This window comes from Chenopodium album, chromosome 26 (assembly GCF_948465745.1).
Source record: "Chenopodium album chromosome 26, dcCheAlbu1.1, whole genome shotgun sequence".
Classification (NCBI taxonomy): Eukaryota; Viridiplantae; Streptophyta; class Magnoliopsida; order Caryophyllales; family Amaranthaceae; genus Chenopodium; species Chenopodium album.
Window position 1 is genome coordinate 13821 of NC_137859.1, and position 17388 is coordinate 31208.

General features: G+C 33.7%; 2 protein-coding genes and 1 non-coding gene across 3 annotated transcripts; 1 reads left to right on the top strand and 2 right to left on the bottom strand.

Moving 5' to 3' along the window:
• Nucleotides 1-6690: 6690 nt before the first annotated feature.
• LOC145616099 (uncharacterized) lies at nucleotides 6691-8490 on the top strand. Its single transcript, XM_081670806.1, has 3 exons — nucleotides 6691-6823; nucleotides 7071-7200; nucleotides 7554-8490. The coding sequence occupies exons 1-3, from the start codon at nucleotides 6691-6693 to the stop codon at nucleotides 8488-8490; spliced, it is 1200 nt and encodes a 399-aa protein (XP_081526932.1).
• Nucleotides 8491-12231: 3741 nt separating this feature from the next.
• On the bottom strand, nucleotides 12232-12303 carry TRNAK-UUU (transfer RNA lysine (anticodon UUU)). The gene has a single exon. It is a non-coding gene; the product is annotated as a tRNA-Lys (tRNA).
• Nucleotides 12304-13264: 961 nt separating this feature from the next.
• On the bottom strand, nucleotides 13265-17379 carry LOC145617336 (uncharacterized). Its single transcript, XM_081672024.1, has 4 exons — nucleotides 17018-17379; nucleotides 16840-16932; nucleotides 14167-14263; nucleotides 13265-13541 (listed from the first exon to the last, which is right to left on the bottom strand). Exons 1-4 carry the CDS (start codon nucleotides 17220-17222, stop codon nucleotides 13469-13471), a joined length of 468 nt encoding a protein of 155 aa, XP_081528150.1. The 5' UTR covers nucleotides 17223-17379; the 3' UTR covers nucleotides 13265-13468.
• Between the last annotated feature and the right edge of the window lie 9 nt (nucleotides 17380-17388).

The window sequence follows — 17388 nt, forward strand, 5'->3', positions numbered from 1 at the left end:
TAAGGTTACATATTGTATATGACTATTATTTCCATATATAAGTAATAATATATTTGATAAATATATCTAAATGAAGGCATTTTATTAATTCAATGCGAATAAGAAGTAAATCCTTCACAGTCTATAAGCCAGTATAAAAAGAGTAAAACAAGCTAAACTCAATCTTGGTATTTAAAGTGGGAAAAGAAACAAGGGTGTTAAAATCAGTGTCCCATAGTGACACAACAAAATGAAGCAAAGAGTCCTGCACACATTAATTGTTGCATGTGCTTACATCTATTCTAAGAAATCTCATTTGGTCCATTATTTTTCCTTCCAATATAAGCTTAAAATCAGCAAAAAGTTCTTGCTATATAAACTAACTCCTTGATCCAGAATATTTATGGGCCCCACTTTGTATAACATATATGGACTACTTCGTTTTAGTATGCTTTGATCTAGTCAGGTTATTTTTTGTTGATCATAATATCATATTGATCACTTTAACCAAAAAAAATAATAATAATAATTATTAACGCATTATCTCAAATATTACTTCGATATCAATGCAAAAGTTTTTTGGTCAAATTATAAAGTAATTATAATTGTAATAATGCTAATAATTATTTACAACTGTTTATTGCATGATTAATACTGTTATCCGTTGTTGTTATTGGTTGACACTGCTTTAATATTGAGCTACCCATATTTTTGATATTACTAGCTAGTGTTTAAATCATGGCTAATCATAATTTTTTTAAAAAAAAAATATTGTTATGATATTTTTCTAATTAATTACTTTATAACTAGTTACTATAGATTAATAATAATGTTTATTTTCTAAAAGTAAAAGATACCCTAATACTTTATGTTTATTTAGTAGAATAATAAATAATACATGACAAAGGTCAAATAAAAATAAAAGTGTTACACGCCAAAGGTTTCTCACTTTACATTACAAAAGATGATGACTTCTTACCACCTCTTTACTTATGCTTTGAAATGGTCATGGCACGATTGGGAGGTACGAACGTTGGTCTAACATGGCACGAAAATGACCTAATTTGATACAATCCCGCAACAAATTCAATATGACATGCAATGTTGTGGGTTATGAGCTATGTATGAACATTATTTTCTTAATTTGGCCTATAAATTTGAAACGAGCACAAATTATAATAGACTTATTACTTGGATGCATGTTAATTACCTAACTTAGTTTTGACTAATTTGTATATAAAAATGTTAACTAGTACATACGACATGACACAACGCATAAAAACAATTAACTACATTTATTGAAATTGAAATTTGTTACTCCTAGAATCTCATTTTACTTGCTCCGTTTGACTCCGTAAGATCATTTTGTGCAAATGGAGCAAAAATGAGACAGGGAGTAATAAAACTCATACAGTGACTGTTGAACATAAAAACAAGAGTCAACGCAAACATTGGGAGTACGTACAAGATTCCTACAGTGAGTTTGGGCTGCACGATTTTTACATGGAAAAATATGTTGATGCGTGTAAATCAAAATTTGGTGGCGCAGAAGAGATCAATTATGGCGTAAATTGCACTTTTTCCATAGAATAATAATGATTAGTAAGATAATCATAATGTTTCAAGAAAGGAAGATGAGAGTGACAGTACAAATTCACAATTACAAATTTACAACTACATTCCTACTCTCTATTCTTTAGAGTTGCTCTGCTCTGCTCTGCTCTATCCTGCTCTACTCTGTAGAAATCTACTCTGCTCCGCAGTGTGTGGAAGCTTAGCCCTATTCTGCTCTGCTCTATCCAGAAGCTTAAAAGAACAGGGCCTATATCTGCACCTATATGACTAATGGCTTAGCCGCTTAGCTTTATCCTTAATTTTTTTGCTTTTAGTTGTCTATTTTCTTTGTTAAGGGGAATGTTAAGTTGTTAACTAACTATTATGGCATCCATAATTCCATATGCCCAAATTTTGAGCCCAGAAGCACTATTATATGAGGCAGTCCCCATTGATAACTGTTATAAACGAAAGCTGTTTATAACATTCCACGTGACTTTGACTTCTGTAAAGTAATAATAAAATATTAGATTTGTTATTTGGACTCCGTTCTCCTATTTTTAATACTAAACTCTATAACGGTAGGAAATTAACGTGGTAGTTAACGCCGTCTTTTTATTTTTCTGGAATCCTGGTTTGGAGGAGAGAGAAAACTTAATTTGATTCTCATAGAGAGAGATATAAAGGTGAGAGAATCCTCAAAATTGACGGGACCAAACATAAAGATGATCGGCGACGAAGATAGAGTTGTCTAATCCGGCACCACCCGTCAGCAGCTCAATCATGCATTTGAAAACAAAAGAGTTCTGACACTGGGTTGTATTCAGTAAAGCCATGGATCCATATCTTTGGGATGGGTGAATTCATGTAATACTATCCAATTCGAAGCTGCTAACCTGACAATTGAGGTATTCTTTCCAATACATTGATCAATTTCTTTGTATGCTGTTGTGTGGTTGTTTGTATGCTTCAGATCCTCGAAGTTAATTGACTTGGGGGTTTTCCCCTTTATTGAAATTGTTTTATGTAATTGATAATTCATGGTTTGCTTTAGCTTAAATTATTTGTAAATTGTTAACAAGTTGTAGATCGATTTGTGTTTTCCATTTTACCTGAGTTTTATTTCAAATGATTGCAGGTGGTTGATGCGAGAGAGTGAAGGGGGAATGAATTAACGGCAAAATAGCATTGTTGTATCCGTCAACTACAAAAGTCCCCATTCAACTTTTTCATAACGGGGCTAATATTATGGGCACTTACTTGGTTTTTTCGTATGGACATCCGTGCCCCTCATTTAATTGCGGAAAAGACGGTGCTGCCCCTGTTATCAACAAAATATGTTGATATCAGTTATGAACTTGTATTTACTCCTATTATATATCATGTTGTCATCAATCACAAAAGGAAATTTCAACTATCATTCTCATAGATCATCCTTCACAATGAATGAGTAGGGATAGATATTTACGGTCCGATTTAATTAGTTATGACTTGACATGGCCGGATTTTCTCAAAGGTACAAATCTTCATTTTTGCTCGGATAATCCTTGATCCTCTTATAAAACATATCTTGAACATAATACAAGAAATGTAGTTGTCTTCAATCACCATCTCCACTAGGACAAACATTGTTATACGTAGTAATGTAAATTAGAAGACATTCCATAAATGATCAACACTTCTAGAGTTTCTGATATATGAAACAGATCAACTGTAGAATTAAGTAGTCTCACAACAATAAGAAGATGATTATTAATTTTTACTGTAGTTTTTTATACCCACGTCCAAATAAAGACAAATTATAAAATAGGATCCCATATGCATGTTAAAGTTTAAACTGAATTTCTGCAATTCCTTCTAGCGGACTGTGCCCCTTCCAAAAGCCACATGGGCCCTTCCTTTCACTGTATGTGTGACATGTGTAAATAGGGTTTATTCATCTCTATTTATTTTTCTAATTATGACAAAATATTAAATATTCCCTCCTCTTTATACAGAAGTTTAGTACTAATGCATGAACTATTAGTGTCCTTTAATTTGGGATTGACATTTTTTCGAATCTCTTTTGTACTTGTACTTTTACCCGTATTCTTATCTGATCTTGTACATCCTATTATCCTAAATGCTCTATGTAATCAATATACAAAAATTCTAACAAAGTTATAGTGCACGAGCCTCATATGAAAGATTAGTATATACATAGTATGAGTTTGATGACATGAGATGATTGTTTCTTGGCTCGTTTAAGACAAGACTTATTTGAGCATAGCCCGTTGATACAATTTAATCTAGCGTAGTTTGGCTCTTATCCAACTTTAACTAGCATTTTAGCCCATTCATTTCACGGGTTATTACCTAGATTATTTTTATACTTAGGTATGTTATTTAATTAATAATTGAAACTTAATTTTGATATGAAATACGAAGTAATTGTTCATGACCATTGAGGTGGATGAAGTTCACTATTAAAACTTAAAACAAAGAGATAATGATTGCGGAATTGTGGAAAAAGAATAAGGAATTTGATTAGGTATATATACATGGACATTGTGGGATATGAAATGATATATTGGTTTAAGTTATATTTGAAGTTTAGGAGATGAAAAAACTATTTTTATTGTAATCCATATGTTTATTAATGTGTACTAATTAATTAGTTCAACTTTATTTTAGTATGGTGAACAGAGGTTTTTCAGTGCGGTAGGTGTTACTTGTATTCTAAGGTTACTTGTATGGGTTACTTAATTTTATTCTGAGGTTACTTGTAGGTGTTACTTGTATTCTGGGGTTACTTGTATGGGTTACTTGTATTCTTGGGTTAATTGTATGGGTTACTTGTATTCTGGGGTTACTTGTAGGTGTTACCTATATTCTGAGTAACCCCTATAAGTAACCCTAGACCAAAACCTCATACCAAACCAATAACACCCTACAAGTAACCCCTGCCGCCATGTGGCCATCAGCATAAAAAAATTTGTGTATGGTGAAAATGAAACACTTCATTCCCTTACTTAAATTTGCAAGTTAGGAATGCATAAAGACTTTAACATTATTTTATTTTAAGTTTGATATTAAAATGGATTTTTAAAAGAAAGATTAAGAGAGGTGACATGTGGCATAGGATAGATTTGTGGTTTGTGTTTTTAAATACTAAGGGGTCGTTTGGCTAGAGTTAATCATCAAAGGGAATGGGAATCAACTGCCCTCATTCCCTTTGTTGTTGTTTGTTAGACCATTTTTTCCATTCCCTTTACCCTCTTCATTCCCCCAAATCCCTCTAACTTTTTTTTCCCACCCCCCCTAGATATTTCCATTCCCATTCCCTACTCACCTTCACACCACCACATCACCACCTTCACACCTACCAACACCACTGGAAAGCCAGCCCACCTTCATACCCGACCACCGCCGCCCCTCGCCGCCCTCCCCTCCCCCGCAAAACCCTAGAAACCCCTCCATATCCCCGTAAAACCGCCGCCCAGCCATCCCACCACCCTCAAAACCTTAGCAGCTAGGGTTTCAAGGGTGGTGGGAGGGCTGGGTGGCGATTTTACGGGGATAGGGAGGGGTTTCTAGGGTTTTGCGGGGGCTATGGGATGTTTTTGCGGGAGGGGAGATATGTGAAGGTGCGAGGAGCGGCGGTAAGGGGCGGGGGAGGTGCGACGGTGGTCGGCGAGTGGTGGAGGAGGTGCGGCGAGGTTGTGGTGGCTGGAAAACAAAACCCCAAATTTGGGGGATTTTCATTCCATTCCGATTCTTTCCCTTTGTTCATTCCATTCCGATTACCCTCTGCGAACCAAACGGCCCCTAATTATAGATATAGATTACTGATCAATTACTAATTTCCCACTCCCAAATTGCCTATTTTTTTTTTTCCTTTCCTGATCATTAATTTTGATGACCTCTTATGGTTGATAATATAATAAACTACTACATAGAGCCAAGAACATTTAAATGACTACATTTGAAACAATTAAAAAGAGAAATCTTATGAAAATTATATTTTATCCATTTTAAGGGCATGTTCACATTTACTGAAGTGAACTGATTGGAGTTGAACTGAACTGAATTGATTAGAGCTGAACTAAACCGAACTGAGCTAAAATGAATATTTTATGAGAGAGGAAAATTAGGAACTGAACTGATTGGAGCTGAACTGAACTGATTGGAGCTGAACTGAACTGAACTGAAATTAAGTAAATGTGAACAGGCCCTAAGTTTCTATTTAAATAATTTTTTCCTAGAAATCAATAGACCCTAAAAATAAGTTCCATTAATATAAAATATTCTAATTTTTTTATCTAGGAAGTTTATTTGATAAAGAGATCAAGCTTTAATTTACTCATTTTCACCTCAAAAAATAGTTTCAGGAGATACACAAGGTCGGCAATCACCATATATATTCATAGGTAGTCCCAGTTAATCAATTTGATAAACAAAATTTGTTTATCAAATGGCAAAATGGTAAATAAAACAACATATATGTCCAGTCATCATGGCATTTTCGTAAATAAATCAACAACAGTGGAACCCAAATTTAATACAAAATTATTAATTTATTTACAATTTTGCCATTTGATAAACAAATTTTGTTTATCAAATTGATTAACTGGTATTTTCTGCATAGTTAAACTAGTTAAAATAAATTCTATTAAGTTCAAATAGCTTTTGTGCCAAAAAAAAAAAAAAAAAGGGTTTCCAATAACTCTACTACTTACTATTTTTATGTACTTCGTATGAATTCCATAATGTTTAGGGTGAATTTCATGTGAATATATAAAAACAAAAAACGTAAGTCATAGTTGTAAGTCTTGTAACACTTCCTTCTCCCTTAGTCCTTTACCCTTAAATTAAAATCCACGCACTTCTTCCCCTCTCCTCTTCCTCCCCCAAAAAAAGCTTTTATATATCCAAATTTCAGCACAAAAAAACGTCCATTCCCTTCTCTCTCTAACCAAGCCTTACTCAAAAAAAAAAAATAATACAGAAAAAAAATAGAACTCTGTTTCCTTCTTCTCCTATTTCTTCTTTCAAAACACATTCTATGTAATAAATAAGAAAGTACTAATATATATGTAATAGAGCTAGCACAAGAAAAGTGATCCTAATTAATTTGAGAAGAAGCTAGCTAATTAAGGGTTAATTAGGAATTAATTAATGGGGCATCACACATGCTGCAACAAGCAAAAGGTGAAAAGAGGGTTATGGTCTCCCGAAGAAGATGAGAAGCTCATCAACTACCTTACCACCTATGGTCATGGCTGCTGGAGCTCTGTCCCTAGACTTGCTGGTTAGTGGTTTTTCTCCCCTCTTTCTCTCATTTTTAATTCCTCGTCTTTCGGAGACAATCTCTCTACTAGCCCCCAAACCCGTATATATGTGTATATATCTCTACAGCTCTACTGATCGATTTACATTCGAGTCTTTCATAAACATATTATTTTTATTACAGTTTTTTTTTTTTTTTTTTTTTTTTGAGGAAATACTATTTTTATTACAGAATGTGAGTGTATTTTTTTTTATTATTATTGTTGTAGGTTTACAAAGATGTGGAAAAAGTTGCAGACTAAGATGGATAAATTACTTAAGACCTGACTTGAAACGTGGGAGTTTTTCTCCTCAAGAAGCTGCTCTCATCATTGACCTCCACAGAATTCTAGGCAACAGGTTCATCTTTCTCCCCCTTTTCTTCCTTCTTTTCCCCCTTTTTTTGGATTGACCGTTAGAAAACAAGTAACATACTTGATCCGTTTCACATTTACAGTAGTCTTAATAGTGTAATTTGAATTGCTTCCAAAATGTACAGAATTCTATAGTCATAGACTCATAGTCATCTTGATGGTGTAATTTGAATTAGTAAAATATTAAAAACTAAGTTTGGTACCCGAGAGGTATATATATCTTGTCATCGATCTTTAAGTATGATATTTGATTGTTAACATATATTAATGATCATATATGAATTTGAACTAATTAGACCTATCATTTCTTCTTTATGTTTTTTTTATTTTTGAGTGTAGATGGTCTCAAATAGCTAAGTATTTACCAGGAAGAACAGACAATGAAGTGAAGAATTTTTGGAATTCAAGCATTAAGAAAAAGCTTTTCTCTCAAGTTGCTACCACCACGGCCGCTACGACCTCCATGGGCTCCATCCCTAACACCATCACTAATGATCTTTATCTTAATTATCTTTCTACCACCAATTCCTCAAATATCTTATTAGCTCATGATAATAATAATAATAATAATAATAATAATAATAATAATAATAATAATAATAATAATAATAATAATAATAATAATAATAATAATAATAATAATAATAATAATCATGATTTTGGAGGAGGATTTACCACCTTTTATCCTTCTCTTAGCCCTAATTTGCTTTCTAATATATATAATTGTCCCAATAATGATCTCATCCTTACCCAAGCTACCCCTCATAATTCAGTTCCACCCATTATTTCCTATGACAATCCTACATTATCATCATCATTAAGCTTTCAACATTTGATTAATGAAGTTGGTATTAATCAAAATCATCACCAAATTGTTACCCAAGAGCTAGATTACTCATGTCCACAATCATCAATTTATGCACCACCGCCTTATGATGATGATGACACAATCATGAAGATGAAGCTAACAACAACAACGTCGATGATGATGGCCGGAGTAGTCCCAACCATGCTAAAATTAGAAACCATGTCATCCTCATCACCATCTCATCATCCTAACAATTATAGCTCCCTTATAGATGTTATTTCTATGCCACAATTTGAGTACTATAATAATATGGACGATCATGTCATGATACCATCATCATCATCATCCTCATCATCGCCACCACGGCCGCCATCATCATCATCGTCGCTAGCAGCAACAACAGCCATACCATGTGGTGGCAGCCAAGTTGTTCTGAACCCTAGCACTACTAGCTGTTGGAATGCATGATTATGGTAAAACTTAGGCTTTTATAACATTTATTTCTTAGTACCTTTATATATGTAAATTTGGACTATATATAATAATTATGAACATTTTTAAATAAGCTTCATATATACAATAATGAGTATTAATCAATATTTGCTGGGTTCTTTCCAATTAATTTTCCATCAGAAGGAAACCTAAATATTTCTAGTTCAGGGTCTTAAGGAAGTAATATAGGATATGCGCTCACATGTTTACCATTAAAATGAAATTTGGACCTACATGCATGAATAATATATAAGAATATAAATACGTTAATATGTATAATTAAATAATACAGTATGAATCGGTTATTTCTCTGTCAAAATTAGATTTCTATTTTGGGTGCTTAAATGTCTCTTAGTGTATCAAGTACTTGTTCTATTAATTATTTTACCTGCTGTTTACCCCACAGTACCCCAGAAAATCTCAACAGTACAAAATTGTTCACAGATAATATTTGATTCTCATAAGTCAACTCTATGATCTTTGAGCCAAAATATTACCTTAGACAGCTGTAAATTATTCTTTCATTTTTTTTGCAGTGCATATCTCAAATTAAGGGTGATGTATCAAGTACATAGATAGGTATGTTTGTATGTAATCTTTATATGCATTTGATATTTTGATGGTAATTAGATAACCAAAACAATATTCTAAATGACTACGGAGTATGTATATAGTATTCGTAGACATTATACTTCAATTATTAGCTATAGAATTATGATTGTTCAACCAAATAAATGTTTGATCTGTAAAAACTTAAAAAATCACGACGAAATTATCAGTTTTGGAAAAACATATAATTGTGATACCTCCCACCGTTTTAAAAAGATTATTGCCTTCTTTCTTGACGGGGTTGGTTTACATACAAGTACGTGTATGAATATTGATCATCTAAACTTATTATTTCATAAAAGCTGGTTAATTATGATAACAGTATGATCAGTATCAAAACCTTTATCTTTAGTGCTAATCAAAAACATCTAATCCTTCCTTTTGGGAGCAATTGACTTTTAATCAAACTAATAATTAATCTTTATGAAAAACTAAAAGGGAACAGTTACATAGTTGTCAAAAAAAAAAGGGGGAACAGTTACATGGTGTGAAATACATCAATAAAATAATCCAAAATCTATAAAGTAAGACATTTACTCTCTCCGTCCCAAATTACCCATAACATTTTGACTTTTAACACTATTCACACATCTCACTTTGACTATCTTTTTTAGCTGTTATATGAAATCCAGTGTAATCGATCATGTAAGATGTTATTAAATCTATTTTAATGTATAGTTTTTTAATATAAACTTTTTATAGCTTATATAAGTATATACATAATATAAGATATGAGAAAAAACAAGTTTATCTCCTTGATAAACATATTCAAATGTTAAAATTGTAAATAAATCAACAACTTTTGGTCATATATATATGGGTCTCATTATTTTTGATTTATTTACCAAAATGTCATGATGAACAGACAAAATGACAAAAATGTACTCCCTCCGTGTTTTTTTAAGTGATACATATTGACCGGCACATAGTTTTAGGCAATTTAATTGACTTAAATAAAATAAGAGGTAAGTGGGGTAGTGGAGTATTAAAAAATTGTTAAAGAAAGATAGTGGGGTTAATAGTTTATTAAAAAGTAATATATGTGAGAGGAAAGATATAATAAAAATGTAGTAGTAAGTTTGGGTGGGGACCATGAGAGAAGAGAGATATAATATTTTAATGTATTGTTTTGCCAAAAAAGGAAATGTATCACTTAAAAAAAAAGGCCGGAAATGAAAAATGTATCACTTAAAAAAACACGGAGGGAGTAAATAAACTAACAACTTTTTGGTTATATAAGGGCCCACTGTTTTTGATTTATCTACCAAAATGCCATGATAACTAGACAAACTTGTTGATTTATTTACGAATTTGTTTATCAAGGGTGATAAACTGAGACTTCCTCAAAAGATATTAATGGTCAATCTTGTGCATCGCTAAGCATGTCCAATCAAAATAGTGCAAGTATTTAATATTTAATATTTTGGGGGATAGGGGAAGTGTTTAGTTGATATTAATTCAAAATTCACTTATATATTACCACTAGGTTAAAATCCCGTGCAATGCACGATTGTTAAATATTTTTGACAATATTACACAATATAAAGTATATAAAAGATATTCAGAAATAATTTATTTGGGTATATATGGAATAAGATTGTTAAATTGGAAAGAAATTATCATAAGGTATTGATAGTTTACTTAAAAGATTTTCATAAAAAACATAAAAAAAAATAAAAAAATAAAAAAAAAAAAAAAAAAGAAGCGAAAAAAGCGGGAAAAATTTTCACAAGGTAATGACAAGTGTTCATGAGAGGATCTGCTTTTAGTATAGGTTAATAGATAGATTAGTGATTTAGCGCACTGCCGAACTATTCGTTCAACTGGTGCTGCCAATTGTTGCAAAATTAAGGATTAACCTATGAACTCCTTTTCCCTGCCCTAGCTTATTGGCTAACACTAGCTTAAACAATAGTTACAGTCTCATTGAAGATAATGAAATACTGACGTGTTAGTTTTAGGTTTGGTAAAACGTTAATAAGATTATTTATGTACCAAATAATAGGTCTTGTACCTATGTTAGATAATCTCATCATGTAGCTGATGATTGAATTTTTGTAAATACACCATGATGGTGCACCCAAGGGTATTTTAGGTTTTTTATTATTTGATAATTAAATATGCAACAATTATCAAAATGAGCAACAATAAATATTCTTGGGTGACAATAACTCTCATGGTACACTCGCTCGAGAAGTTGTTATATACACTTGGGTGTACCGTACACCTATGTGTATTTGATCTTATTTTGATAATTGATTTTCATCTAATCATCAAATAAAGTGCAAAAGTAACCTTAGATCTGTTGGGTACACTGTACACCGGGGTGGCAGGGTATATACTCCCTCCGTGTTTTTTTAAATGTTACAGCTTGACCGACACATAATTTTAGGCAAATTAATTGACTTAAATAAAATAAGAGGTAAGTGGGGTAGTTGGAGTATTAAAAAGTTGTAAAAGAAAAATAGTGGGATTAATAGTTTATTAAAAAGTAATGAATATGAGAGGAAAAATATAATAAAAAAGTAGTAGTGGGTTTGGGTGGGTACCATGAGAGGAGAGAGATATAGTTTTTTAATGTAGTTTTTTTGCCAAAAAAGGAAGTGTAACACTTATTAATACACGGTCGGATTTGGTAAGTGTAACACTTATTAAAACACGGAGGGAGTAAAACAAATTCTACACTCGCCCAATTTTATTTTATTTTTTCCAAATTACACTTTTAAAACATGATCTAACCATTCAAAAATCTCTCTTGGATAAATAAGTAAGTCGTATTTGATCTTCTTTTGGTCTTTTTATATAATTTCTCACTAGCATAATGTCCTCATTAGTCATTACGTTGCAATGAAGAAATGATGATGATGAGAGTCATGAGACAGGTAAAGCCAAACACTTTATTCCACTAAATCAGGGATATTGACTTTGGAAATTATGGGTATGATGTTCGGTGTGCATAATCACTGTTTGATATGTTTTTAATCAAATGTAAATTCTTTTTAAAAATTGTAAACAGTTTCCAGCTTGTGCGATACGGACTATTAGGGAGTACATGTTAGTTTATGATCAAATTATATGGACTGTATTAAATACATTAATGCAAAAAAACGCCGTCTGTGGGGATCGAACCCACGACCACGTGGTTAAAAGCCACGCGCTCTACCACTGAGCTAAGAAGGCTTTTGTTGAACAGTATATTTATAATAAACTAATTGCCTTTTGCTAATTAACCTCATTATTCATATAATCATAAACCAGTGAAACTGACAGAGAATATCAAAGCAAAATAAGTACACCATTAGAATTTAGAATATGATTTTAAATAAAAAAGATTAGGTTACTAACTTTTTTTTGAAGCAATTAGGTTACTAACTTACTATAGTTATAGAAGTTTATAAGTTACCCTTCTTTCTTGGCAATTTGGCATCAATGATTTTTGGCAAAGAATTGACGTTATCACGTGTTTAGAGAGGCTAATAGAGATTTTTTTTTTGGTTTAATTTAATTTTGATGAAACTGTTTATAAAGTCATGAAGCTTATGATACTCCAGTTTACGCGTATGTTTGGAAAGATCATATATTATATTGTACGATAAGTTATAGTTAGGCAGTCGTTAGCTTAAGTATAGAGGTTAAAATCTAAGAGGTAACTGATGTATAGTCATCTTAATGCCCGGACTATGGATCAGGTACTCAAGCAGCTATAAGCCTCAGTAAAATTCCTGCTATTCAGTATTCACCAGTCACCACCCATTAATACTCTTAGAAAGTACGGAGAACAACATAAAATTTAACTTATTATTTTTTCCACTTGAATTCTAAAAGAAAATTAGGGGGTGTTTGGTATAATGATTTTAGATGTAGGAAACGGATTCAATTAAGTGTTTCCATTTCTAATTGTTTGGTATGGGCTAAAAGTAACAAATACCGTTTCCTAAGGGTAACAACATCCCCCTATTTGTTACCCTTGACAAATTAGTGGAAACAAAATACGTTTCCTTACTCAATCACAATCTACTCAACTTGTTTCCATTCCACTAGGATACCAAACATATAGTAAGGGTAACGTTTATCATTACCCTTTCCCCTATTTATTTGAATCCTTTCCGTTTCATTAACAATGTTTATACCAAACACCCCCTAAAATAAATCAACTGTTTATATAAGCCCGCAAAGCGCGGTTTGACTTTAAAAATATCAAACATCGTGACAATACAACTAGAGAGTACCAGCATCCTATCCAAACAAAAAGAAGGCTAATCCAGCACACCAGATTAAGGAATTTTCTTATGTGCTTTAATCTTACAAGGCTTGAGAACAAATACAACTGATCAACACATAAAATCTAAGCTGTGACTCTGTGTCGTCCCTTTGCTATTCTCCGAGCAATCACTCTCCGCCCACCTTTTGTAGCCTTGCTGCAAAGTAGCAAGTAGTATATTAATAACACACATTGCCTGCTACAATCAGCCACAAATCTATCTGTTTTTATGTTAGTCATCTCAATAAGCTTTTATTGGCAAGGAGTGCTAGGGAGAAGTTACTATATCTCAGTAGCATATTTTTTGATACAGGTAATCAAAGCTATAGCACACAGATTATGAAACTTTTGAATCTATCAGGCATAGTACTTTTCATCTCCATAAAGTAAAGGGCATAAAATTCTTACATGACTTGGACTAAAGAAGTGGGGAGTCAATGATCAAATAATAATTTATTTCATCTGAGAATGGTTATCTGAAAATCTTACAATTTGCTACAAAAGAAAGTTGACAAACAACGCGATGCACTTTATATGAGACAGAAGAGAAGGAGACAAAATAACTCCATGGATAATGAAAAGCAAATAGTTTTATAATAATTCATAATGTAATGGGAAATAAAGATGGTTAACACTTAGCCGACATATCCTAGTAGTTCTATTGAAGATTTGAACTCGGAAAATTAACATTCCATCATAATCAGACAGCTCGTTAGTGACAAATTTCGACATATAAAATCAAATAAATAAAAAATTTAAAATCAGGGACAAGTGATACTTACCGAGCAAAGAATCCGTGATTCCTTTTCCGGCGAAGGGTGCTAGGCTGGAAGGTTCTCTTGGGAAATAAGATCATTGCATCGCTTGAAGAATCATCGGCTGCGCATAATTAATGATATTAGATCATACATAATCAAAAACAGGTATACCACACGGTCATGAACTCATGATGCTGAGGATAAGAGTCATAACTCTTATAAGACAAACATGAAACTCTGTAGTAAAATTATTACAAAAAGGTGGCACATAATATTCACTATCCAAGAATTCAACACTGCTAACAGTCGGGAGCAGGGGGTTAGTCAAATTGCCATCATCACAACCAGCTAAAATCAGCAGATCAAGCAATTATAGGGAATCATATAGAAGGGTAATAATTCTTAGAATTCTTACATAATTTTGATCAATTGACCTACAACCTCACAGTAAGGAGATAATGCAATAAATTTTATTTGGTCTGACACAAATTTTGGAGCATTGAAAAAGTTGAACGAAACAGATGAAGTCCTGAAGACAGATTTAATTTCCATTTTTGCTGAAAGCAACCTATACAACTAACTGTTCCATCTCAGAAAAATTGAGAACTTTCATGGTATCTAGTTCAATATTAACTGTAGTTAAAAGAGTATTTTTTTTTTATTCACAGACCATCGACATTTCTAACCATAATTTCTGAACAAAGCCTCATGATACAGTCACAAAACGAAAAGGAGATTGTGGAACAAGAATACATTGAGCTACCAAAATAATACAGTGTATGTTGGTTAACATTACAGAGACCATTGGCCCCTTGTGGTCTATACTATGCATCAAAGAATTCTTCATTTATAACCTCAAATTATGGGCAGCATCACCTGATAGTCAAATATAGGCCAAAAATCAATTACTAATTCAAGTATTCAAGCACATGACTACACTCTATTCAGCTCTGAACTGGATACAAAAGACTGTACTCAATCATGTAAGTCCCCTAACACTTAGCTTTTCAGGGCACCACATCTGAGCTCTGCCAGAAGTCATATGTTCATAACCCAGCAGAAAGCTCAACAACTAATTCAAATAACTTGCTTAGTTTTCTATGTTTGAAAGAAACACAAGGATACTCTCCATGCAATTTTAAGTGCAATATTCCAGTATTCCACTAACTTTACAGGCAAATAATCCTAGAACTGTCACCAACCATGTTTTCTTTATCCATACAACAACCCACAAGTTTCAGTTTGAGAAAGAAAGTTCACTTGGCAGTTTGAGGTCAGTATCCTTTCCTGCTCTTCATGCTGATAGCAGGCAAGGAAATCATATAGACAGAGAACTGGTTGGGATTGTGATTCAATTGGTCCAAGCATAGCCTAGGGAGATGGAAGAGTCACTAAGGAGCCGTTTGGTTGGGGGTAATCATCAAAGGGAATGGGAATCAACTACCCTGATTCCCTTTCTTGTTGTTTGTTTGGCATTTTCTCCATTCCCTTTACCCCCCCTACCCATTACCCCAAATCCTTCCAACTTGATTCCCCACCCCCCCCCCCCCCCTAGACTTTTCCATTCCCTTTCCTTAGCCACCACAACACCACCATACTCAGACCAGCCACCACCATTCTACCCTATCCCCACCACCCACCCACCCTCACCACACCTCCACCGTCCCTCGCCGGAGCTCCCCCATCCCTCGCTGGAGATCCCCTCCCCCAAAAAACTCCCCCACTCCAGCAAAAACCCTAAAAACACATCCCCTTTCCCGTAAAACAGCCGCTCGGCCCTCCTCCTACCCTCGAAACCCGGGATGCGTTTTTGAGGTTTTTGTAGGAGTGGGGGAGTTTTTTGGGGGAGGGGATCTTCGGCGATGGGCGGCGAGTGGCCAGGGAGGGGAGGCGAGTGGTATGGTGGCTTGGTGGTCGCTGGGGAGGTCTAAAATAGATATTGTGTGGTGGTGGAAGTGGTGGCTTGTTTCCCTTTGTTATTCAAAACAAACAACATAGCAAATTTGGGGGTTTTTCATTCCAAACCTTTTCTTTCCCTTTGTTCTTTCCCTTTGTTCATTCCATTCCGATTACCCCGTGCAAACCAAATGGCACCTAAATGAAATCCTCCATTATAAAGGAGACGGAGTCTTGATGTGCTTACAAGTTCCACTCCTTTTTTTAAGCCATTAGATAGCTGGTTTTTCACATATTCAATGACCTTTTAAGCAAAGCAAAGCTCCATTCGCCTATGCATACAAATCTAGCATCCATTACAACAAGCAGCAGAGCAGCTTTCTACAACATACAATCTTGTAACATTAAAAATTAAAAAAAAAAATAAAAAAAAACACTGAATCTTGCAACACAGTTTCAGATAGCCTACTTTAACCTCACATACCCAGTTGGCTTACCCACAATCAAACACTCTATTATCTCTAATTGCTCGATTTCCTGTAAGTCTCTAAAAGCTCAAGGACATCATATTCGAGCAATACTCAAAAGGCAAGCTATAGCTACAATTTCATGATTCCAACTCAATTTCAAAATAATCATCCAAATAAGCCAACTATTGCTCAGAGTTTCAGCCTTATATATATATGAATCAATTTTCTGCATATAATTAATCATCAAATGTATACACATTACTAATAATCAAAACCCAAAAAAATAGCAGAATAAATTGAAATTTTAAAAAAGGGGTGAAAATAGAATTACCATCAGGCAAGAAGAATTCGAGGGAAGGCTGACCACAAGGGTTCAAAATCTTTGCAATCTCCAATCTCTTTTCTTGCTCCATCTTCTCGTTTCCTACATTTTCATGATCAACCAAACACACCCTTAAATAAAATTGAAAATTGATCAAATAATCGAGAAAAATAGGAAAAATGTGTACCATTGTTGTTGGAAGAAACGGCATCGTTCTGAAGAAGATACAAAGAGGAGTGAGGATTTGATGATGGAGGGGTAATCAAAAGCTTCGATAAGGGGTTTACAGAAGAAGAAATTAGGGTTTTCTGAGTTGATTTCTGAGTTAAGGTTGGGTTAAGGAAGCGAGTTACGATTGAAGCTCCGGAACGGAGTAGGGTTTTAGCTGCCATTTTTGGGGATTTAGAGAGAGAAAGTGAAGAGGAGTGAGAAAGTAAAATTGGAGTTTTTAGGAGAAGACTTAGTTATGGGCCTAAAATGGGCTGGATTTAAGTTTGGATCATACCAGTTTGGGCCAAATCGACCAGATTCCATCTCAATTAAAAGCCCATTGCCCAC